The sequence below is a fragment of the Hemibagrus wyckioides genome, linkage group LG05 (assembly GCF_019097595.1).
Source record: "Hemibagrus wyckioides isolate EC202008001 linkage group LG05, SWU_Hwy_1.0, whole genome shotgun sequence".
Taxonomy (NCBI): Eukaryota; Metazoa; Chordata; class Actinopteri; order Siluriformes; family Bagridae; genus Hemibagrus; species Hemibagrus wyckioides.
In genome coordinates this window covers 7,971,586-7,995,739 of record NC_080714.1, presented here as the reverse complement: position 1 = coordinate 7,995,739, position 24,154 = coordinate 7,971,586, and the positions used below count along the sequence as shown (strand labels likewise).

General features: G+C 39.8%; 2 protein-coding genes across 2 annotated transcripts; one reads left to right on the top strand and one right to left on the bottom strand.

The window, feature by feature from the left end:
- Window positions 1-27: 27 nt before the first annotated feature.
- On the top strand, window positions 28-17,820 carry clcn6 (chloride channel 6). The gene is made up of 23 exons (XM_058390285.1): window positions 28-145; window positions 1,952-2,011; window positions 2,097-2,162; window positions 2,256-2,321; window positions 3,010-3,076; window positions 3,190-3,296; window positions 3,556-3,682; window positions 3,843-3,910; window positions 4,333-4,391; window positions 4,524-4,656; window positions 4,817-4,930; window positions 5,380-5,546; window positions 5,647-5,764; window positions 6,307-6,436; window positions 6,802-6,955; window positions 8,352-8,508; window positions 8,664-8,770; window positions 9,036-9,222; window positions 10,905-11,062; window positions 12,628-12,784; window positions 13,719-13,826; window positions 14,121-14,246; window positions 14,969-17,820. The coding sequence occupies exons 1-23, from the start codon at window positions 62-64 to the stop codon at window positions 15,047-15,049; spliced, it is 2,601 nt and encodes an 866-aa protein (XP_058246268.1). The 5' UTR covers window positions 28-61; the 3' UTR covers window positions 15,050-17,820.
- Window positions 17,821-22,175: 4,355 nt separating this feature from the next.
- nppa (natriuretic peptide A) lies at window positions 22,176-23,543 on the bottom strand. Its single transcript, XM_058390286.1, has 2 exons — window positions 23,382-23,543; window positions 22,176-22,934 (listed from the first exon to the last, which is right to left on the bottom strand). Exons 1-2 carry the CDS (start codon window positions 23,493-23,495, stop codon window positions 22,638-22,640), a joined length of 411 nt encoding a protein of 136 aa, XP_058246269.1. The 5' UTR covers window positions 23,496-23,543; the 3' UTR covers window positions 22,176-22,637.
- Between the last annotated feature and the right edge of the window lie 611 nt (window positions 23,544-24,154).

The window sequence follows — 24,154 nt, the reverse complement described above, 5'->3', positions numbered from 1 at the left end:
AACAACTCCGTTCGCCTCCCTGTAGCTCACGTGACGCGGGTGGCATGCCCACCAGGTTGTGATGCTGAAGATGGCGTGTTGTGGGAGCTGTTTGTGTTGTCAATGCTGTTGCAGAGAGGGAGAAACCAGAACACCAGAGGAGCTGGTAGGCTTCATGTTCAATGAATTCCGCGTTATTGTGCCGTATAGGATAAAAATAGAACACAATCTGTGAGTGTTTTGTGGTTGCAGCTTGTGTTTTGCACGGTGCTACAGCTAGCAGAGATTCCACTCGAGGCTCCACCCTCTGTTTTCATTCTACACAACGGACCAAGATCATGACTTTTCATCTAACATCAATCATTCCAAGTGTCCAGTCTGGACTTTTCATGAAGTCTTCATCGTGTCTGACTTTAGAATAAATTTATCTGTCAGCTTTCAGTTCTCCTTGTGTCAGAGTTATGTAGCTGTAGTACAGGTAGAGGCTTCAGTCTCTGATTAACTGTGTATTGATTCAACACCAGGATAAAACTATAACCTTAAATACCTTTTCTGATTCTGTGTTTGTGTATTTAACAGTCTTTAGAACAGACATAGAAAGGACCGGCTGAGCTATGGATGTGGGAGCCTTTTGTACAGGAGTAATTGGCCATCTGGTGCTCTGACATTAGCCTAAATCAATAAGTCAAGCTGTTTTAGGGCTGAATCCCAAATGACTCCTCACCCCATACATATGTGCACTCCTTCTCCTATAAAACAGTGTTTCATGGATATAGTAATCTATTGCGAACATTAAATGACGATTTTATCAGTACCATCAAGCAAGCTTTCACTTTCCTTTTTACAGCTACACAATATTGCCAAAGGTTTTGGGACACCCCCCCAAATCATTGAAATCAGGTGATGTTTTTCAGAGGTTGGGCTCTGCCCCTTATTTCCAGTGAAAGAAACTCTTCAGCATTCCAAGACATTTTGGACAATTTCATGCTCCCAACTTTGTGGGAACAGTTTGGCGATGACCCCTTCCTGTTCCAACATGACTGTGCACCAGTGCAGGTTCATAAAGACATGGATGAGTGAGTTTGGTGTGGAGGAACATCAGAGTCCTGACCTCAACCTGATAGAACATCTTTGGGATGAATTAGAGCGGAGACTGCGAGCCAGGCCTTCTCGTCCAACATCAGTGCCTGACCTCACAAATGCACTTCTAGAGGAATGGTCAAAAATTCCCATAAACCCACTCTTAAACTTTGTGGAAAGCTTTCCCAGAAGAGTTGAAGCTGGTAGAGCTCCAAAGGGTGAGCCAACTCCATATTACATTCATGGGCATGTAAAGGCAGACATCCCAAAAGTTTTGGCAATATAGTCTATGTAGATAACTGGAAATGTAGTTTTTAGGCCTGAGTGGTGAATAATGTCACATTTCACTTGTTAATCAGAGAAATGAGATCAGCAAGGATTAAGACACATGAATACACAAAATGAACGGCTGTCAGAACATCAGGAAATGTCACGGCATGTATGGAAATAAACACTCAGAGGCATGCCAGTATAGGAAAACAATCTACAACATAGGCTGATGTGTTTTTTTCCTTTTATATTAATTTGAATGCTTTCATTTGACACAGAACATTCAGAATTATAGAGCTGTGACACTGGAGACTCCGAAGGTTTTTCTGATTTTTGTCTTAGATTGTACAAAGACTCTTGCGACTCAAATCCCTGTGTATGTACTGTTACTACAGAAGCCACACTGAAATATAAATTTCTGTGAAAACAAATCAGCACCTTTTGAATCAAGACTCCAACTCACTGTGTTATGCAAATTGTAATTACATTTACATTAGCTGAATGACAATAGAAAGAGTTTTGAGTAAGTGTTACTGATATGTGCGTATACATGTGTTCTGATTATTCATTTGGGATTCATTCAGTTCTGAAGTAATACATTATATTGTTTAAACTTTGCCAGACGATCCTGGGTGAAACCAGGGAAGATGAAGATGAAATCCTACCACGGAAAGACTACGAGGTGAGGCTACTATCCTTAATGCAGCTCATTTGAACCTGTGAAGAATATGGAGATGGTTTTAATGATTTTTACTGTATATTTGCAGAGTTTGGATTATGACCGGTGTATTAATGATCCCTATGTGGAGGTGTTGGAAGGGATGGACAATAAGGTAGCTATGAATCTCTCCTGTTTCAGTGATAATTGCATCTCATTTTCTTTTCTTGTGTGATTTTTAATTTTTTTTTTTTCCATTTCATTCTAGAAAGCCAAAAAGTTTGAAGCTGTCAAGTGGCTGTTAGTGTTTGCTATTGGAGTATCGACAGGCCTGGTACGATAAGTTACGATATGAATTATTTCTTTAAGCGGATATACACTGATCAGGCATAACATTATGACCAAATGCCTAATATTGTGTTGGTCGTCCTTTTGCTGCCAAAACAGCCCTGACCCGTCATGCACTGTGTATTCTGACACCTTTCTATCAGAACCAGCATTAACTTCTTTAGCAGTTTGAGCAACAGTAGCTCGTCTGTTGGATCGGATCACACGGGCCAGCCTTCACTCCCCACGTGCATCAATGAGACTTGGCCGCCCATGACCCTGTCACCGGTTCACCACTGTTCCTTCCTTGGACCACTTTTGATAGATACTGACCACTGCAGACCGGGAACACCCCACAAGAGCTGCAGTTTTGGAGACGCTCTGATCCAGTGGTCTAGCCATCACAATTTGGTCCTTGTCAAACTCGTTCAAAACCTTACACTTTTCCATTTTTCCTGCTTCTAACACATCAACTTTGAGGACAAAATGTTCACTTGCTGCCTAATATATCCCACCCACTAACAGGTGCCATGATGAGGAGATAATCAGTGTTACTCACTTCACCTGTCAGGGGTCATAATGTTATGCCTGATCGGTGTATATCATGAAGCACTCTAGCACAGCGGATATTGGGACGTCTAAGGATGTTCAGGATGCTTTGCTGTTTAAATGAATGTTTCTGTCTTTTCATTTAGATTGGCGTCCTTGTCGATTTCTTCGTGCACCTCTTCACCCAGCTGAAGTTCAGACTTGTAGGAAAATGTATCCTCCGTTATACTGAACCGATGTTGCGTCAGTTTTTTTTCCCTTGTGTTTACAGAATCATTCTGTGTTGCGTGTTGAACATGAACAATTCTCCTTAATTTATCTTTTAGCTGTGGAGGAATGCACTGAAAATGGCTGCCTAGCTTTGTCATTGCTTGAACTTCTAGCATTCAATATGGCATTTGTGTTTATCGCCAGCGTCCTGGTTCTGATCGAGGTAACACAGCCGTTACACCTCTCTCACACTGTAATCAGATCTGATGTAATCGGATCGCTCACCATCACCGTCATCATCCTTAGGTTGGGAAATGCATGACATCATCACAGCCTGAGAGTTAAATATGTAAATGTAGTATTGTGCAATGCAGAGTAGGTTTCTCCTTCCTTACACCCCTGATATATGGTATTTTATAGCTTTTATAGTTCATTGTGCTTCTCCGAGAAAAGATTTTAATGCCATCGTTGTGTTATTTCAGCCTGTGGCTGCTGGATCAGGTATTCCAGAAATCAAAAGTTACCTGAATGGCGTGAAAATCCCAGGAATCGTACGACTGCGCACCTTCATCTGCAAAGCCGCCGGGGTTCTGTTCGCTGTAGCCGGAGGTAGTCCACAGGTTTACTATATCATCTGTGATATCGTGTCAAAGATTCCTTTGTGATCGTAAACTTGTGGAATTTTGTGAGGGCTGTAATATTACAAACAGCTTCTTTAACAAGTGTAGATTAATTAAACAAGTCTAATGTCATACGTTTCTGCTTTCAGGTTTGTTTGTGGGAAAAGAAGGACCCATGATCCACAGCGGTGCCATTGTAGGAGCTGGACTTCCCCAGGTACAAACTAACAAATGTTTTTATGTGTTTAACCTCGAAGTTATTAATACTTTACACCAGCATTGATCTGGTAATGCATTTGAAGTTCTTTATTAAGGAATAAAACTCTTGTGGTGTTCAACGTAAAGGTGCCATGAAGCATCTTGGTAATGTTAATGTTAAGGTTAATGTTCCCACCCTTAAGGTTATTGTTTTTTTTTATTAACAGCATATCCCAAAGTGTGTTATCTTTGAATGCTTCTATTTATTTGTTTGTAGTCAGGGTTCATGTTGTGGAACCGTGGTCTCTTATTTTTTTTCCAGAGCTGTATGTGGTAGCACTCTAATAGTATTAATATTATTTATTCACTTTCTTTAATGTTTTTGACTATGATCTTGATTGTCATAAAAAAAAAAAAAAAAAACAATATGCTTCAATTTAGTTTCAGAGCATCACCTTCAAGAAAATCCGTTTTCAGTTTCCCTACTTCCGTAGTGACAGGTGAGAACGTCAAGGACATTTATAACGTATACACTGAAAGTCTTGGTGCCTCCTAAATTACAGCTTTGATGCTGATCTAACATTATGGGGTTTATACTGCTGTGTTAATGAAGTGCTTTTTTTTTCTTTCAGGGATAAGAGGGATTTTGTGTCTGCAGGCGCAGCAGCAGGAGTGGCTGCAGCCTTCGGGGCTCCCATCGGGGGTACTCTGTTTAGTCTGGAGGAAGGATCATCTTTTTGGAACCAAGCGCTTACGTGGAAAGTGGTGAGGAAGCGGTTCACACTGAGAGAAATTCTTGCATCCTGGAACAGTTTGTTGTTATAGTGGCTGAAATTGTGGTATTTAGATATCTTTCTGTGTTAATGATGAGACAGGTAGACTCAAATAAAGAATACATTTTTTTCTTTTGTATTTTTCCCTGTAGCTGTTCTGCTCCATGTCGGCCACCTTCACTCTCAATTTCTTTCGCTCTGGAATCAACTACAACCAATGGGGATCCTTCCAGCTGCCTGGCCTGCTCAACTTCGGAGAGTTTAAGGTAAAAGCATGTTTAAAGCAGTGGTTAAGGCACTAGGTTACTGATCACTGCCACTGTTGAGCCCGAACCTTAACCCTCTCTTCTGCAGGGACGCTCTATCATGACTGACCCTGCACTTTGCCCCAGCTTCTTAACAAGAGTAAATAATTTCACTGTGCTGTAATGTACATTTGCATATGCGAATAAAGGCTTCTTCTTCTGTTAAAGTCAGTTGTTTTCGCTTTTCAAGAGAGGGAGAGAGCACAGCTCGCTGAGATCACAGCCTACTTTTATCTCTTGGACTCTCAGACACTAGCTGTTGCATTACCAGGGATTCAAATCTCCAGATATCAACACGATTGGTTTCCTTTACCCGGAATTCCTCTGTGAATCTGAGTCTAGGCATTTAAAAAAAGTTTTAGGATTTTTGTGTAAATATATAGTCCCTGTTGTGTATCTTTTCTCTGCAGTGTCCAGACGGAGATAAGAAGTGTCATCTATGGACAGCGGTGGACCTGGCTTTCTTCGTGCTGATGGGGTTAGTGGGCGGTCTCCTCGGCGCCACCTTCAACTGCATCAACAAGCGGCTCGCCAAGTACCGCATGAGGAACGTCCACCCCAAAGCTAAATTCATTAGGTTAGCGTTCTGAGATGCTCGTTGTTTCTGTTTTAGCTGTAGTGAATATTTATAAGAATGAAATTCTTTTCTTTTTTAATGGCCTCTTTCTGGTATTCAGGGTGCTGGAGAGTCTGCTGGTGTGTCTGGTGACTACTGTGGTGATTTTTATATCCTCCATGACCCTGGGCGAGTGCAGGGATTTAGTCTCCCCAGCAGCTAACAACACAACAGCACAAGTAAGATTATACCTAAAAATCATTTATTGTCTCTTACTTTTGTTAGGTGATGATTTAATTTCAGTACTGTAATAAATTACGTCACACTACATTTTTCGAACATATTATGGATATTGTTTGGATATCTGGATATTTTGATATATTTTTTAGTTGTTTTCTAGCATATTATGGATTTTGTATGGAGATTATTATTTTAAAGTCAATGAATTCAGAACTGATTTAACTTTTTTTGTTTGTTTGTTTTTAACTATTATATACATATATATATATTTTTTTTAAACTTTTTTTTATTGTAAAATTTGATTTTAATTTTTTTCTATTCATTGCTAATTCCTTTCAAATATAACAAATAAAATAAATGTATTTTTTGTAGACCAATATACATAATAAATATGTGTTTGCATATATATATTTTTTAAAAAGAGCACTGTATTAATATTTATTTATAGAGATTTATCTCTTTGACATGTTAAGATGCTGTACACGAATATGTTTTGTTTAGATTGCATTAATTCATCATTTTTTTATTTTTTTTTCTATAGATAACATCAAACGAGGATGTGAACTCAACGATACGGCGGTTCTTCTGCTCCAATAAGACCTACAACGACATGGCAACACTTTTCTTTAACCCACAGGAGACAGCAATACACCAGCTGTTCCACCAAGATGGTGAGACACATGTTGATTATACACACGTGTACACACACACACACACACACACTTACACACCCATGAACTAGCCTTGAGTAAGAAAGATCATTAACCATGGTGAAATTAGTGCAAAGTTCAAAAGCTTTAGTGTTCAAAATGCATCATTTCTCCTTTCTTATCAATTAACCCCTAATTAAGCTTTATAACTGCTGCTGAGGTTATAATAAAGTTCAAACAAAAGGTATCATATATTGTCCAGATATCTGGCATTGAAACTCCTGAATGGTGTAAAAGAAATAAATAGCACTGGAATGAAATAAAAAAGAGTCACTTGTTTTGTGTATTTCTAATTACAGTCTATCTCTCTCTCTTTCTCTCACCAGCCACCTTTAGTCCAGTCACACTCTCTCTGTTCTTTGTGCTGTATTTTTTGCTGAGCTGTTGGACATATGGTGTCTCGGTCCCTAGTGGACTCTTTGTCCCTTCACTACTCTGTGGAGCCTCTCTTGGACGCCTAGTGGCCAACGTCCTTAAAATGTACGTATGTGTTTTTCATTTTCATTTTTTAAGCATAGACATTTTATAAGGAACAAAATCAGCCAATTGTGTGGCATCAGTGCAGTGCAGAAGATCTGATCAGGTCAAGAGCATTAGTTAATAATGTTTACATCAAACATCAGAATGTGGGAAAATGTGACCTTGTTAGATGTGGTGTGATTGTTGGCACCTTATGGGAGGGTTTAAGAGCTTCAGAAATTGATTATCTCCTTGAAATTTATTAAAGCAGCTTCACAGAACATAATAAATATAGCACAAAGCTCAAGATTAGTATTAGACACAAAACAGTTCACGATTAATGTTAGACTATACCGATCAGGCATAACATTATGAGCACTAACAGGTGAAGTGAATAAGTCTGATTATCTCCTCATCATGGCACCTGTTAGCGGGTGGGATATATTAGGCAGCAAGTGAACATTTTGTCCTCAAAGTTGATGTGTTAGAAGCAGGAAAAATGGACAAGCGTACGGATTTGAGCGAGTTTGACAAGGGCCGAATTGTGACGGCTAGAAAAACTGCAGCTCTTGTGGGGTGTTCCCGGTCTGCAGTGGTCAGTATCTATCAAAAGTGGTCCAAGGAAGGAACAGTGGTAAACTGGTGACAGGGTCATGGGCAGTCAAGGCTCATTGATGCATGCGGGAAGCGAAGGCTGGCCCGTGTGATCCGATCCAAGAGACAAGCTACTGTCGCTCAAATTGCTGAAGAAGTTAATGCTGGTTCTGATAGAAAGGTGTCAGAATACACAGTGCATGATGGGTCAGGGCTGTTTTGGCAGAAAAAGGACGACCAACATAATATTAGGCAGGTGGTCATAATGTTATACCTGGTCAGTGTATTTTTTGAAATTATTTGAATTAATCCATATTGAGCAAGCCTAGGTGTGGCAAGGAAAAAGTGTGGCAAGGAATTATTATAAACACCAGACAGTGTGATTTATAAATTATTCTAAACACTGGAGATTGTGATTATGAATAATGTCCTTTCTGCAGTCATATACAGTCAGTTGTAATCAGGAGCTCAACAAATTTCATTGACTAGTTGGCCACATTATAATTCCATAGGTGTTATTTATTAGTGTTAATGTCCTCATTATTATTCTAAAATTTTAGAAATTCTTTGTAACCTGTGAGTAAATCTTATGTTGCCTCTACTTCAGACATGACTAACAATGTACGTCTTGAGATGGATTTAAGAAATGAATAAAACCGAGAATGAATGCAAGCCCAGATTCGTTCGCAAGCATTTATTTTAGTGTAGCTTTCGATTTGTTTTTATAACAGAGCCATGTACAGTTTTTTGTTCTTGCTACTATTACTACATTGGGGGAAAGAATAGGAAGTTTCTAAATGACCGTTTCTCTTGTATTCTTCAGGAATCTTGTTATGCAGATATACTCAGGGACTTTTGCTCTGATTGGAGCAGCTGCCTTTCTGGGAGGCGTGGTACGCATGACCATCAGCCTCACCGTCATCCTCATCGAGTCAACCAATGAGATCACATATGGTCTTCCCATCATGATTACACTAATGGTGAGCATATAGTCAGGCTTCATAGTCACCTGTTTTTGGTGATTTCTAATAAAATGGGTAAGAATGATATAAGAAAAATATATAAAAATCTATAAATGCTTCAGTGATGATGTATATATGTGTCATATATATATTTTGTATATTTCTTTGCTCAGGTGGCCAAATGGACAGGAGATTTGTTTAATAAGGGAATTTACGATATTCATATTCATCTCAGAGGAGTGCCGCTGCTGGAGTGGGAGACTGAAGTAGAAATGGACAAGTGAGACAAAGTTCCTGTATTTCCTGTCTCCGTTTTAGCATTCAATCCACAATACACACCACTGGACAAAAACAGAGATTGTGCTGACAAGTAAAATTTTGTCTTTCAAACTTCAATGTAAATTTAAACCACACTGATGGTTTTTAAGGCCCACTGGTGGACAGGGACTTTTCCAGGAAACTAAAGGGACAAAAGTGTAACACTGATCTAGACTGTTGTTGTTGTTGTTGTTGTTGTTGTTCATTAATTTCATTCTCACTCTTAGACTAACCGCCAGTGACATCATGGAGCCCAACGTGACCTATGTGTATCCACACACACGCATCCAGTCTTTGGTCAGCATTTTGAGGACCACCGTGTATCACTCCTTCCCCGTGGTCACCGAGAACCGGGAAAATGAAAAAGAGTTCATGAAGGGGAACATCCTTGTCAGCAACAACATCAGATTTAAGGTACTGCCTTCATCATGTAGATTAAATGTAACTGTCATGTGTTTATTAGCAGTGCAAGGAATAAAACATACAGTGCTGCTGGGGATGTGGTAAGTGGTTAAGGTGTTGGGCTACTGATCAGAAAGTTCACTGCGGCCACTGCTGGGTCCCTGAGCAAGACCCTTAACCCTCAATAACTCAGTTGTATAAAATGAGATAAAGTGTAAGCTGCTCCGGATAAAGGCGTCTGCCAAATGCCACATATGTAAATGACGTAGGATAATAAACAACACCAAAGTATAGACATAGGATACATTCAGACATACAGTGACTTCATGCCTGCAAGTCACCATTCACTGTACTGTTTCTAATACTGGTTGCCATAGTAATAATGTTTATCAGTGGGTGGCACAACAAGCTTTCAAAACTGTTTAAACTTTCTTGAGGGAGAATTGGCATTTGTATATAAAATTCAGTATATACACCAATCAGGCATAACATTATGACCACTGACAGGTGCCATGAATATCACTGATTATCTCCTCATCATGGCACCTGTTAGTGGGTGGGGATATATTAGGCAGCAAGTGAACATTTTGTCCTCAAAGTTGATGTGTTAGAAGCAGGAAAAATGGACAAGCGTACGGATTTGAGCGAGTTTGACAAGGGCCGAATTGTCATGGCTAGACGACTGGATCAGAGCATCTCCAAAACTGCAGCTCTTGTGGGGTGTTCCCAGTCTGCAGTGGTCAGTATCTATCATAGTGGTCCAAGGAAGGAACAGTGGTGAACCGGTGACAGGGTCATGGGCGGACAAGGCTCATTGATGCAGGTGAGGAGCGAAGGCTGGCCCATGATGAGCTACTGTTGCTCAAATTGCTGAAGAAGTTAATGCTGGTTCTGATAGAAAGGTGTCAAAATGCACAGTGCATGATGGGTCAGGGCTGTTTTGGCTGCAAAAGGACGACCAACACAATATTAGGAAGGTGCTCATAATGTTATGCCTGATCGGTCTATATGCATCATATTATATATGAGATGAAGGAGAAACAGATAACATGCACTCCACTGTCTTTACTCCCATTGGTTGCTGCAACAAGTCGCTCCTTATTTGCATAAAGTCCTCATGCCCACATCTAATCGCAAACGGTTGCTGTCACTCATCAATGAAAACAAATGAATGTAGCATTAACAATGCAATGATATAATCTGATTACATAATATGATAATTGTATTATATATTATAGTATATGGTTGCAGTTATGCTAGATGATGGTGATTTGATTATAATAGTAATGGCAGGATGTGAAGAACTCTGTTCTGTCACAGACAGTAGTATTTAATCATCAGAGCCGGCAATGCTGTTTTTGTCCACACGATGGAGCAAGTGACCTCCTTTTAAAATCTCTTAGCTCACTTTCATGCTGAAGAGTTTGGTGTTCTAGTATAAGTACAGTCCTTTAGCTTTGTGTTTTTGCCAATGGAAGGATGCAATGTGCAGCTGATATGTTGGATCATATCTTTTTCCAAAGATTATGGAGAACATTTCCAAGGACATGATCAACAAAGCTTCTTATGAGGCTTTTGCTTCTTTCACAATAGTTATTACACTATCAATTTTCACCATATGGATATTAAATATAGATATAAGCTACGTTTATAAATATATAAGAGGATAAAAAGTAAGTTGTCTCCCCCTGTAGAAAACGAGCGTGCTGACGCGGGCCGGGGAGCAGAGGCGGAGGTGCCAGTCGATGAAATCGTACCCTTCCAGTGAACTGCGCAACGTATGTGATGAGCAGGTGGGGGTGGAGCTAGCTGAGGAAGGTCAGGACATGCTGCAGCAGATGCTGGACAGGAGGTAAGCAGTGTGTGTCACAATAACACACTTCCTGTAAAATCAAGCTGCCTAATTCTGGTAACTTACTACTTCTACTACTCTTTAAAGGAATAGTATAGTCAATGAAGTTGTGTAACCGGTGTCTCTGAGCTTCCCTTACTTTTAGCTCAGGATTCTATCCACTAGTCATCTAATACATTCACTTGTCACCATGAACAATCCTCCTTGCTCTTGCTGTTATCTTTATTCCACAATATTTTGAAATATAATGAAAATACTCATTTAAAAGAAATAAGCCACAGTTTTTCTGACCGGGAAGATATAAGGAACATGAACAAGTGTCCTATTTATCACAAAAATTGTTAATCACCATGGCTTTTTTCTGTCCCACAAGCTTCATATCTAACGAGAGATTATATGCCACTCTTGGACCTTTATTGTTGTTGTAAAGCCATGTCTGATGTATTAGTTTGCGAATTTATTGCATTGATTTAGTTCTTTTTGTCTTTGAGAATGTAGGCTGAAGAAGCATTGAAGCTGGAAATGTAATTCTAGCTGTTTACGGCTGTTTAGTTTCTTTAGAATGATCACAGAGAAGAAGGTGGTTTTTTTTTGGGGGGGGGGGTTACTGGTTGACTAATAAATAATAAAAACTACATAACTGTTACTTGTAGCTCAGTTAGCCTCATAGTTCTAGTGCAAAACTGAATAATTTGGAAATCTTGACTGATCAAATGCAAAGATAACTATATTATACTATTCCATCCTCTTCATTCTTATGAACTTGTGGAAAAGTAGGAAAAGTACTGGCAACCCTTAACGTAGCTCCAGATTAAAAACAGACACTAAATTATGAGTTTGTTTGTTTGTTTGTTTTTTGCCTCTTTTCACTTTTACTGATCCCATGGTAGGGCATTGCGTAATCCGACAAGAAAGAGTTCGACTCTGAGTCATCTGATAAGTAACATATTGCAGTCTTAGCTCCGAGAGGATCAGCATAATGTTTCACCAGAGCGTGCAGTTTGTTACGGCTCGTTAAATAGTGTTCTGCCTTCAGGGTCTGCCACCCTACTTTCATCTACTGCTAGTTTGACATTCATATCGTCTGCCTCCTGCAGCAAGCTCGCATCTCTAAATGGCAAGCTTCTGCGAGCAGGAACAACGAACTCGTACTTGGAAGGCTTAACACAGAGATGGCAGATGTTTGTTGTTATCAATCCCAACATAGCTGGATGAGTATTAGCAGGCTAGAGCGAAAAAAAAAAACCCACCTTCTGCACCCTGAATAAAGTTGCTGTAATGTGATCTGTGTGCAGAGACTGTAAACATGAGATCAGCTTTTTACCCATTATTTTGGCCATAAGGACTATTAAGGACAATTATTATAAATATACAAATATACACCAGATAATGAAGCTACAAGAAAAGAAAAATCTTTCCTTGAAAACGCCACAGTGAAACAACATAGGCTTGTTTTGTTTAGAAATAATCAAAAGACATATTGAGCATTAATTATTTAAATTATTAAAATATACAGTCAATCGCATGTAATGCTTCAGCTATGGGATGTGTGTTGTCTCCGACAGACACGCACCGTATCCGAGTCTGTACCCAGACCAGTCCCCCAGCGAGGAGTGGAGTATGGAGGAGAGGTTCCGCCCACTCACCTTTCACGGCCTCATCCTGCGCTCACAGCTCGTCAACCTGCTCATACGTGGCGTGTGTTACGCTGAAAATCAATCGGTCAGTGTTTATACACTATATTGCAAAAAGTTTTGGGACACCCCTCCGAATCATTGAGTGTCGTTTTTCAGGGGTTTTTGCTCAACCCCTTAGTTCCAGTGAAAGGAACGCTTAATGCTTCAGCATACCAAGACATTTTGGACAATGGTCCCAAGTTTGTGGGAACAGTTTGGGGATGACCCCTTTCTGTTCCAACATGACTGCACACCAGTGCACATAGCAAGGTCCATAAAGACATGGATGAGCGACAGTTTGGTGTCCTGACCTCAACCAGATAGAACACCTTTGGGATGAATTAGAGCGGAGACTGCGAGCCAGGGCTTCTCGTCCAACATCAGTGCCTGACCTCACAAATGTGCTTCCAGAGGAATGGTCAAATATTCCCATAAACACACTCCTAAACCTCGTGGAAAGCCTTCCTAGAGGAGTTGGAGCCATTATAGCCGCAAAGGGCGGGCCAACTCCATATTACTTTCAAGTCTATGTAAAGGCAGTCGTCCCAAAACTTTTGGCAATATAGTGTAACTCATCAGTTCAGTATATTCTCCATATTCTCTCTATATTCTGAGTTTGAGTATTCACTACACTCACAATCAATATATTATCCATGATTGAAGTCACTACAGAGTTCACCAGATCAGCTGTAATTGATAATTCATTCATATTATCACCTATTCCACTTGTCAGTGTTGGTTAGTGTTGCTGTGATTGATTGACAGGTCAGGGAGTATATGCCATCAGAAACACTGAGCAAGTTCTTGCAGACGTCTGGCCTATGACATTGTTGGAATTTGAGTTCCAGATTCTTCCAATGCTTTTTCCTTTTTTCTTTTTTTTTTAAATGTGATTTGTTGATGCCCCACTCCACTCAGCAATCCCATTAGCTCAAGCACATCTGACAATTCCCAAAAACCTTTTAATTTCTCTCCCGCAGAGTGCGTCTCAGCCACGACTCTCCTACGCAGAGATGACGGAGGATTACCCACGCTTCCCTGACATTCATGATCTAGACCTCACCCTCCTCAACCCACGCATGATAGTGGTAAGACTGCTGGGAGACGAGGTCTCTGTGCTCATGTTCAGATCTTAGACTCTGAGGAGATCAAGAGTAGAAGAGAAACATAGGCATAGAGAGAGAAAATGAAAGGGGGATGCTCAAGCTTTGGCCATTGTTAATTAGTAACTAATTAGTTATTAATTAGCATTAGTGTGGCTTTTCACTGAAGTGTGTATAATAATAGTTTGTTCCCTAAACTCTCAGAACTAATTAGCCTAATTATTTCCACACAAGCTCCATTCCTGTTGATTGCTCATGCCTTTCTCTCTTTTACCACAGGATGTGACTCCTTACATGAATCCAAGTCCATACACAGTCTCTCCAAACACGCACGTCTCTCAGGTCTTTAACCTGTTCAGGACCATGGGGCTCCGCCACCTGCCTGTGGTCAACGCAGTAGGAGAGGTACAAGCACTAATAAGGATTAATTATGACACAGATATAAAGCTTGTGTGTGGGTGTTTTGGGTTTATGTGACTCTGAAGCATTCACAGGTTATGACCGTGATCATATACGATCACTGGCCACTTTAATAGGGACATCATGTGATTATCCAGTCAATTAATCACACTGCAGCAGCATAGTGCATAAACTGGACAGATAAAGATTCTACACACATCATCTGAATTGATTGTTAAAAGCTCATGTTTTAGTGAACCAGTCCACAGTGTATCCTCAGATTTCTAATTCTTGGCTGACAAGAGTTGAACACAATGCTGTTGTAGCCTCAAGGTTTGATGGCATTCCGAAATGCTTTTCTGCTCATCACGGTTGTAAAGAGTAGTTTATTTGAGTTACTGTAAACTCAAACCAACCAACCGTTTTATTTTTGTTTGTTTGTGGGTTGGTTTGTTTGTTTTATATATCATACAGTAAAAATCCCAGGAGATCAGCAGTTTGTGAAATACTCAGAGCAACTCATTCGGCACTAATGCGAGCATTTAATGTGAACATTAACTGAAGCTCTTGACCCACATTTACATAATTTTATGCATTGCACCGCTGCCACGCGATCGGATACCATCGTGAATGAGCAGGTGTACGGGTGTTCCTATTAAGGTGTATGCATTTCTTTGTCTTGTGTTTACACATGATGAGGATTATGTGTTCCTGCTCTTCTTTTTCAGATTGTAGGAATAATCACAAGACATAATTTGACCCATGAGTTCTTAATGGCGAAGCTCAGACAGCATTCCATCACCATCTGAGAGGAGCGCTCACATCATCTGTTATCGGCTGCAGCTCAGATGGACCCAGGTGTGTGTGTTTATGTATGTGTGTGTGTGTGTGAGCCATGTCTCTACTCACACTTGGCCAGCTCTCACTGTTAAGCCAATCCTGGGTATTTCCTGGACCACTACAACATGGTAAAGCATGCTCATATTGACCGACACACACACACACACACACACATGTAAACACACAGGCAGACTGTATCATACTAATTTAAAGGCCGAGTCATGAAACATTCTCGCGTGTGTTAAACATTTGCCTTGCTTTATGAACCTCACTGTAGCACTTTTTTTTTTTTTCTTGGACGTTCATTATGTTTTGGTGTTTCTGTTCCCTGACGTTTTTGTATTTGTCTTAATATGCTCTTGCACTAACTGTTCATTTCAACAGGAATGTAAAGTTAAGGCCAGAAGGGAAGGTTACTGAAAGTGTGGCACTTTCCCATGTCCATCCTACAGTGTTTCATATATGATTTTAACTCCCCCATCAGTGTTCCATCAGAGTCGGGGGGGGGTTGAACTGGCGTTAAATCTGAATCTCATCTCAAAAGCAGGGCAGTTCCAGGATCGGATTGTTTAAAATGGCATTCATGTCTCTTTTTATTCATTTTAGTATTATGAATACTCCAGCATTTGGTTTGTTTTGTTTTTTTCAAATTCGCATGTATGTGTGATGACTACAGACAATAACTAAGTCTTGGAATGTTTCCCTGTACTGAGAACAGAACAAAAACCGTTTACTCCAAAACTGATTCATAATGGATGCTTAAGAGATATTGGGGATTTCAGTTATTGAAATTTCATATGTTACTATATAGCAGACATTCAGCTCAACAACCATGACACTTTAAAAGTTAAAAAGTCTTAAGATAGGATGTTCTTGAGAAAACAATCTTACCAACTCTGCTGCTTTTTATAGAACAATCTGATCATAGCATGAAAAGTGACATAAACCTATATAATGCTTTATAAATGCTCTTCCCAGCAGGTATCAGCTGGCATAAGGACTGCTTTTATTCATTTTAATGTCATTGTTATGTTATTATTAGTTCCAGAAATACGATGGCACCGTAGTTCGTTTTTGTTTTGTTTTTAACTATTACTTGACCCACAAGCATTAAGTTTACGTTAAGCATTAACGCAGTGTCATGACAATTATGTACATTTTCTCTGACACTGTTTAGTTGATGTCAGTTGAATTTGAGTAGGTGGTTGTTTATTAGTAACAGATATCCTCAAATTGAAAATTCCCTATTTTAAAAATTATGGCTTGATTTACAGATCATTTTAAATAAAGAAGTGTTTGACCCAACAACTTCTATTAGAAGTGAGTTTACAGTAAACAGGGTGTTTGTTGTTGTTGTTCTTTTCTCAGCACAGGAAAAGTGTCAGTGTGTCCACATACTCTATACACATAGTAGCTACAGATTGAAATACACCGGAGTAGTCCTTTATAACCAAGCTTACAGGAAGAAATGAAAAGACTTTTACTCTCTGAACCCTTTGAGGGACCAGCTTTAGTTCATCTATAGTCGTTCTTTATGAATAAGCATCATATCAGATGCCAATTTAATTTATTATTCCAATTTGGAGTAATAACAGTATTTTAAGAAACGGTGCAATTGCCGTCATACGAGAAGGAGGGCTCATACAAATGTACTGCTCCTCTTACGAGAGAGAGAGAGAGAGAGAGAGAGAAAAGAAGCTTTCTCAGGGTGTGTTTGTATTGTTGAACTGATCAAAATACCACACAAGGACAGGTTATTAAAGACATGTCTGATACTGTGGTGTAACAGTAGAAAGCCGTTTAGGCACAGCACCTATCATTCACGTTCATGTGGTGTAATATTGTGTATAGTGTTGGAAATTTATGGCATGAATACACTAAGCATTCCTTTTTTAAATTGCTATCATTTTATTATTTTTTTATTATTCTGTTCTGTATTTAAGATTAAGCTTCCGTTGAGATTTATTTGCTGAATGATGTTAGCGTTTTAAATGCTTTAATATGGATCGGTCAGTGTTTTTCTTTCGAAAAAGCTACACATTTCGAGTGTTCGTATTTTCCTCAAGCAGATGATGTGAACCAAGTAAACTGTAAAGGAACTTTCCTTCACCTCCTCCGTTACATGTAGGTGACTGTAATTCTTCCCTTCTGTTTAATTACACCTTTCTCGACTACACTGTCTTTCATACACGCAGTGAGAAACTCAATATGATTTCTTATTATCTTGATTAGTGTAGTAGTAGTATTTCAGCATTAAGCGTGTCAGTCTCAATAGCAGCAAACTAACTCCACCAACATGTCCAACATTGGATTATTTAAGGTTTATTTTGTGTAGATTTTCAGTATTATATTCATCTGCTTCTGAGATTCACATGCAAGCTTGCATACTGATGGAGTCACCTGACTCGAAGATTTAGTTAGTTCGGGTTTCTTTACGAATAGAAACGATTTTGACCCCAGCCCTTACTGTTATCTGTACACACCTGCATATCTACATCCCATGTCAGTTTTATGAGGAAATAATATTCATTTCCGAACAGTTAACAATCACAGAGTCATGACCAGCTTTTTTTATCCATGACCCCCTGCCCTCTTTTTTTTGTTTTATTGATGATGATGTTCCACTTGTCCTGCCTTGGTTTCTCTGTAATTGACACGCATTGAGATTGATGCAAAGTCCTGTGCCTTGACCCGACTTATAATAAACATTACTGCAAGCTACTGAATGAAGACTCGCATGGTAATTGCTTGTTTGTTTGTTTTTTTAAATCAAATGTCTGTCAAATGTTGCTTAAGTCAGCCATGTCAAGCCAGTTACAGGTGTGTAGATAGAGATATGGCATCATTGCAGGAAGATATTCTTTGTACAGTACATATTTCTGAAAGTTTCGATTTGACAATCTTTTATTCCTGAACAGTCTCTCTCAGGATGTCTTAAGATGCTTTGAACTAATTTTCAGGTAAAAGATCCAAATTGTAAGTACGTTTGGAGGGAAGTAAAGAATCAGAATAATCAAGATGGTATGATGGAAGATGATATTTTTGAATTTAGATTGAAAAGCACTTGTGAGACTGTATAGAATTCTAGAGTGTGTCTAGATTATAGGCTCAGGTTTCATGATAGTAACAACACTAACACTAAGGCTGCATTGCACTTACCTTCCAAGTGAGAAGCCTGGAATTATATCAGGTGCGATCTTCAAGCGTTCAAACCAAAAAATAAGAGGATAGTGGACGTTTCCGTGTCCGTCTCTTATTATAAACAAAACTATCCTAGGGGTGTTCAATTCAGTTCATTTCAATTTTATTTGTATAGCGCTTTTAACAATAAACATTGCCTCAAAGCAGCTTTACAGAACATAGGAAACAAAAAACCCAGTGTAAAGAGTCCTAGATGTTGGAGAAAATCATCCTTAGTGAGCAAGCCTGAGGCGACTGTGGCAAGGAAAAACTCCCTTAGATGGTTTGAGGAGGAAACTTTGAGAGGAACCAGACTCAAAAGGGAACCCATCCTCATTTGGGCAACACCGGAGAGTGTGATATGAACAATGTCCTTTCTGCAGTTATGTACAGTGTACAGTGTGAAGTTGGTCCATCTCTAGATGCCTCAGGATCCTCGCAGGGTCGGCCCTCTGTCTACTGGAGCTGGCACAATCTCCAGATGCCTCGGGATGGGTAGAAAAAGGAACAGGTGGAAAGGAATTATCGTAGCTGCTGTTCATAATATTAGCAGAACTAGATGATAACGTGCATTTAATCAGATGTACTGGAGTACGAGGTTATGGGATGAATTATGTGTATGCCAGGCATACACATATGGTGGTTCAAGTGGTTAAGGGTCTGGGTTGTTGATCAGAAAATTGGTGTTCTAGCCCCAGCACTGCCAAGCTGCCACTGTTGGGCAACTGAGCAAGGCCCTTAACCGTCTCTGCTCCAGGGGCGCTGTCTTATAGTTGCCCCTGTGCTCTGACCCCAACTTCCTCAGCTGGGATATGGGAAGAAAAGAATTCCACTGTGCTGTAATGTATGTGTGACGATAATAAAGGCCTCTTCTATCAAGCTATATGTTTTATGTAAAGTTTATTTTTTATCATCAAAACAACTCTGTAGTAAATGTTCTAGAATTAACAAGTGAATGTCTGTATGTCGCTTGATCTGAAGCAATACATGTATATTCAATATATTACAGTATATACAGAATAACTTCTTATATACCAGAATAACTTGCTGAACTCAGAGGAACTTTCTTTCTTTCTTTCTTTCTTTCTTTCTTTCTTTCGTTTTGTTTATTTCCTTATTTTCTTTCTTTCTCCCTTTGGATGACAGTGTAACCATTTATAGGTCACATGGGCTATACAAATATTTTTTGGAAATTGATATATATATATATTTTTAAATATTGCTACAGGATCATAAAATAAATATAAGATGTAAGTAGAAAATTAGAAATTAATTAAATCATGGAAAAGCTTTAAGGAAAAGTAAAGAAAATAACTAGAGCCTGCATTTGGAGAATTAAATCAAACGGTTCCTTCACCACTTATCATCATTTAAGCACAAATAACCGTCTTTTATTCTGTTTCTCTCAGCTTGTGATTTACATAAACCTGACAGCAGTAGCTGGCCAGCTGTTGCATTCTCCCTTGGCACAGGACAATGTGTCAGACCACAGAGACATTTCGGAGATGAGACTAATGCTGTGTCAGTCAGTAATCAGATGTCCCTCAGTAGAATATTCCACCGTGATCTGATGTGCCAAAGATCTCTGACTTACGAGAGCAAAGAACTAATGAGCTTCTAAAGTGAATCTACGTCTGCTTTGTGTCTTTTCTTATCACTGGGAGCTTGTAATTGTGGTTGATGTTTGAGTAGGCGGTCGTAATTGATATAGATAAACTTAAATGGACAGTGAAGACCCAGTGGCAAGCAAACGCATCTTTGTTATGAGGTACGATTTATTCAAGCTGTCACCATGTGTTCAAGTAACAGGCATATCGGCGTGTAAGACACTAATCTGCATGAACAACTTCCTGGAAATTTTACAGCATGCGCAAATGTTGGATGAAATGTGAAAATAATCTAAATATCAGACATCAGATTCTTAGCAGCAATGTCTGAGATTGTGAAGACAGAAAAGAATCCTTCAATTTTAACTGAAACTGTTTGATAACTCAATCCAAAACCTCAACATCCAACCTGAGGAAACGTGTACAGGTAAGCCATTAGCAAGCTGAGCAAGCTAGACTAGCTAGTCAGATGTCTTGATGTATGAAAGCATACAGTATAAAAGCTCTGTATTAATCTTAAGATGTCACTTCAATGTTCACTAACAGTAGCCTATAGTGTTAAATATATGCTCTGATCCAGTGGTCTAGCCATCACAATTTGGTCCTTGTCAAACTCGCTCAAATCCTTACACTTGCCCATTTTTCCTGCTTCTAATACATCAACTTTGAGGATAAAATGTTCACTTGCTACCTAATATATCCCACCCACTAACAGGGGCCATGATGAGGCAATCCACCCGTCCATTTTCTATACCCACTTTATTCCTAATTAGGGTCACAGGGATCTGCTGGAGCCTATTCCAGCACACATTGGGCGAAAGTCAGGGGTACACCCTGGACAGGTCGCCAGTCCATCACAGGGCCACACATACTCACACTCACAGCCAATTTAGAATTACCAATCAACCTAATGTACATGTTTTTGGACCGTCGGAGGAAACTGGAGTACACCCATGCAGGCACGGGGAGAATATACAAACCCGGGATTCGGACCCAGAACCTGCTGTGAGGCAACAGTGCTAACCACTAAGCCACCATGCTGCCCCGTGATGAGGAGATAATCACTGTTATTCACTTCACTGTCACTGCTTATAATGTTATGGCTGATTGGTGTAGAACAAACAAGAATATCTTTTTCAGATGTATATGAAAGTCACTTTTTAGTATTTACTCTCTAGTTTTTCCATCACACATTTACTCGTGTATATTTTTTACATTAGTGTTGCTTAAATGCTCCCTAGTAGTCCAGTGGCAGGATCCTGTGCTTTCACCTCTGTGGCCTGGGTTTACTTCCCAACCCACCCACTAAGGGGTGAGCTCTCAGTGCTGGTCCCAAGTGTGGATACAATGAGAGGGTTGTGCGAGGAATGGCATCCAGCATAAAACCTGTGCCTAAATCTGGATCATATGTGGATCATATGGGCCATGGTGGTGATGGCAAACAGAGAGCAGCTGACGGACAACAACAACAACTTTTGTGTGTATGTGAAAAGAAGTAGTACTATGCAAATTACGATGGGACCATCACAAACTCCCTAATTAAACACATTACACCAATCTTCACATTCAACAGGTGTGGGACGAGTACGCCAAAGCCTGAGTCCTCCACCACCACACATTTATGATGTAATTGGACAAGACAGTTCATAGCGTTTCTCCCCCGTGTGCTGGTGAGGACCTGGGGTAATTTGAGAAGCTGGAAAAGATGAGCCATTGACAGTCTGTTAGAATTTGATGAGGCGGCCGCGTGGAGCGGACGGAAACACGGCAGCTTTTTAATCAGAGTCGTCTGACACGACATAGTCTAAGAACCAGAGCATTATTAATGTAATCAGGAGTGGCCCCTGAGAGGGTAAGATAATAGGATTAAAGGCAATGCAGCTCAGGCTTTTCAGTAAAGGTTAGCACAGGTGTCAACAAGCTCAATGCTAATGACCTCCTGCTGCGGCGTAGGTCCTTGATCTGTTATAGCTTTGCACTCTCTCATAAACCTCATCCATTAGGCAGGATTTCATTAGTCACAATTTAGCGAGTTGTCCACTAATAAGCTCGGTCCATTAGGCAAGACTTCATTAGATATCCAGGATGAGTAGGAAGTGGAATTTGTGACCATGCTATCCTCCTGCTGATATGTTTTTAATGTGATAATGTGCTAAAGTGCCTGTATTTGAGTCCAATCATCTCATCACTAGCTCTATATAACTTCATATATAACTTATAGAGGACATGGTAAGGTATCGCTGCCTGAGGAAATGTTTCATAAGGTGAAATGAAATGTTTGAGACAAAAAACTTTTTTCAGACAGAGACAAAATAAAGGATTTATTTATTTATTCACACTGAGACATTTCAAAGTCGTTTTGATTTGACTGAAAAGAGAAACCTTACATACATGTAGATTGTTTGTGTGCATAACAAAGAGAACAGTCAAAGCAGAAGAATAATCTAGATAAATAAACTCCAGAGACAAAAGTCAGCTGGTAAGTACAATGTGAATACATAGACAAAACAATGTGATCTTCTCTATAAAATGAAAATCAACGATACATCCGTTAGCTGTGTTAATTTAGCAAGAAACTACCCTCAAATTTAAATCAATCTTAGAAATGTTAGAACTATAAATCACTGAATTACATTCACACTTTCACACCAATACTATAAATTTATGCTTGCCCAGTTCAACAGTTTTTCAGCATGTTTTTCTGAAGCACTGTTACCTACATGCTGTCCACATGAACTGCAAACAGATCCAGTCCCTTGCCGGAGAGGTTTCAACCTTTCATGGAGTTGCAGCCGAGGCTGCTGGAGGACCCGATACGGTCCAACCTTCCGCCGAAGCAGCCGGAGAAGTTCTTGCTCCTTGTGGACAGCAGGAGATCCATGAGGTGCTTCCTCTGCATCTCGAGTCCCTCATCTGTGTTGCTGTCCTCATTCGGGGCAACAGCCTGGTCCTCTCTGCCTGGAGAAACCTGGCTTTGACTTAGTGCTATGTTCCTGTCCTCATAATCCACAGCACCTTCAGCGTCCTCTTCAGCTACCAAGGCTTCTTCAAGCTGCTGGAGCAAGTTCTGAGAAGCACATCATGAAGAAGATTTAACGATTTAGTGGCTGTTTAGTGGCAAAAGTTCCTATGTTCCCTGTGTTCTCAAGGTCATCTTGATGTGTCCTGCTTGTGTGGTGGCAGAAACCCATATTTGGCACTGGTTTACTCATGTTCTCCAACCATCTCTTATTGGAATTATTTTAGTCAAAGCCATTAAACTGGTGTGTACTACTTTGATGTACATTTTAGGCAATTATAGATATTTTGTGGAAATGTATAGAAATTTAGTCTCATATGCTAGAATCATTTCAAAAAAACTGGTTGCATGGGTAAATCTGATAACTAGTTTAAATTTAAGTTAGCAAGTTCTTCTCAACTCATCAAAACCAAGATGACACCTTTTCTCCACAACTATTTCATCAGCAGTCATTTAGTTAAATAGACAAAGCATTAATGTTTCAGGTCAACATACCTTGATCTTGCCAATGCTGTTGGCACTGTTGTGCCTACTCAACACATGAGCTTGTACAGTTAGCTCATGACAGAGCAGGACCAGGAGTCCTGCTAGAATAAGTCCTTTAACCATCCCTGACTTCCTTTGAGGCTTGGCTATAACTTTCTGTGTTGGCTGTGTGCTTGGTTCGTGCTTTTATTGAGACAGTCAGCCATCCAGGGCTCATCCTTTCACAAGCCACGTGAAGTGCATTCCAACACCTCAACCTCCGATAGGTTCTTGTGGTAGATTTCCTTTTAAGTGGCTGTTTGGTGCTACGTGATGTGCCTTTGAGAGAGAGTTTGTGGTGGGCGACGAGTCAGGCACAAACAGTAAGTGACCTCAGGAGCAGTTTTTGAGGGCAGGAAGAAGACGTGACACCCATCATCAGGCATTCGTCCACTACACATGCCTTGCGTTGTTGGAGCATCAGGTCAGAACTGATAACTTCAACCTATACTAAATATACTGTTTGGATGGTCAGACCATAGGCGTTCTATATTTAGACTGAGAAAGCCTTATATCTCAGTAATATGTTAAGAAATCTGTTGACCTTTGCACTTTGGCAGACGTTTTTGAAGTGCAACAGTTTTTATCGATACTGTAAGTCAAAAGTAGCTGATAGGATATTAGGATATAAAATCTAGCTGGGTTTTTTTCTGAAATGGAAAACTTTTGCAAGGATAAAATAAAGAGGAACAGGCATTGATCAGTTGCCTTTCTAAACCCTTCATCATAGCACACTTCAAGAA

Bases quoted from the DNA above. Each gene is read 5' to 3' on its own strand.
- clcn6 (XM_058390285.1), top strand. From the start codon at position 62: ATGCTGAAGATGGCGTGTTGTGGGAGCTGTTTGTGTTGTCAATGCTGT. The intron at 4,392-4,523 runs GTGAGAACGTCA...TTTTTCTTTCAG, and splicing joins CCCTACTTCCGTAGTGACAG to GGATAAGAGGGATTTTGTGT. The intron at 4,657-4,816 runs GTGAGGAAGCGG...TTTTCCCTGTAG, and splicing joins AAGCGCTTACGTGGAAAGTG to CTGTTCTGCTCCATGTCGGC.
- nppa (XM_058390286.1), bottom strand. From the start codon at position 23,495: ATGGTTAAAGGACTTATTCTAGCAGGACTCCTGGTCCTGCTCTGTCAT. The intron at 22,935-23,381 runs GTATGTTGACCT...TGTGCTTCTCAG, and splicing joins ACAGCATTGGCAAGATCAAG to AACTTGCTCCAGCAGCTTGA.